We start from the raw sequence: 744 nt of genomic DNA, 5'->3' as shown, positions 1-744 counted from the left end.
TCCTTAGGGGGAGGGTGGAGGTCTGGGTCTCATGGGATGGAGATGGGGGAGCCCCAGGATTTGGGGTCTTAGCGTTCTCTGGAATGACCAAGGGGCACAGGACCTTTTAGAACTCTCTTGGGTCTGAGGGCACCTCTCTTAGAACTGGGTGGTCCCAGATGGGACTCGGGGGCAAAGTTTGGGGATAATTTCTAGATTCTGGGGGAGGTGCCTGAAAGGGCTAAGCATCCAGACTGGGGGCATCTCAAGGGCTTTGGGCACAAGCGTCCTCCCAGTTAGGCTCTGGCTCTCAGAGGGGAAGCTGAGGTCTGGGATTTGGGGGAGATGGGGCTCAGGGTGAGAGGAAGTGGCATCTACAAGGGTGGGGGCACAGGAAAGGGCTTAGGATCTGGATGGGGCGACTTATGGATTTAACGTGCTCCCAGGAGGTGCTCAGGGTCAGGTCAACAGCGAAGGGGAGTCCTGGGCCCTGGGGGAGGACCTGAGTATAGAAGGAAGGTCCCTCAGGTAAGAGGGTGGCAGTCCTGGGGGGCTCAGGGTCACATTCTCAGGGGGATTTTTAAGATTAGAGGGCCTCATTAGAGGGTCTCAGGGATGGATCAAGAGAAGATCGGGGTCTCAGGGATCCCCCCAAGGGCTATGTTCTGGGTCCCGGGGGCACCCCCCGAGTGAGGTCCCCACTACCTGGATGAACTGGATGGTCAGCGCACTCTTGCCCACGCCGCCGCCGCCCACGACCACCAG

At 59.1% G+C, this 744-nt stretch overlaps 1 protein-coding gene across 1 annotated transcript in view; it reads right to left on the bottom strand.

Annotated features, from left to right (window-relative positions):
• RRAS (related RAS viral (r-ras) oncogene homolog) overlaps nucleotides 1–744 on the bottom strand; it is a gene marked incomplete at its 5' end in the record, with an annotated part of 3,620 nt that extends 2,876 nt beyond the window's left edge. Inside the window, one exon of the mRNA XM_015565448.1 lies at nucleotides 685–744. Within this exon, the coding sequence (XP_015420934.1) occupies nucleotides 685–744 (60 nt within the window). The remainder of the gene's footprint in view (nucleotides 1–684) is intronic.

The sequence above is a fragment of the Myotis davidii genome, unplaced genomic scaffold (genome assembly GCF_000327345.1).
Source record: "Myotis davidii unplaced genomic scaffold, ASM32734v1 scaffold2100, whole genome shotgun sequence".
In the NCBI taxonomy this organism is placed as follows: domain Eukaryota; kingdom Metazoa; phylum Chordata; class Mammalia; order Chiroptera; family Vespertilionidae; genus Myotis; species Myotis davidii.
Note: the sequence above shows the minus strand (reverse complement) of the source record. Positions and strands in the feature narration are given on the sequence as shown.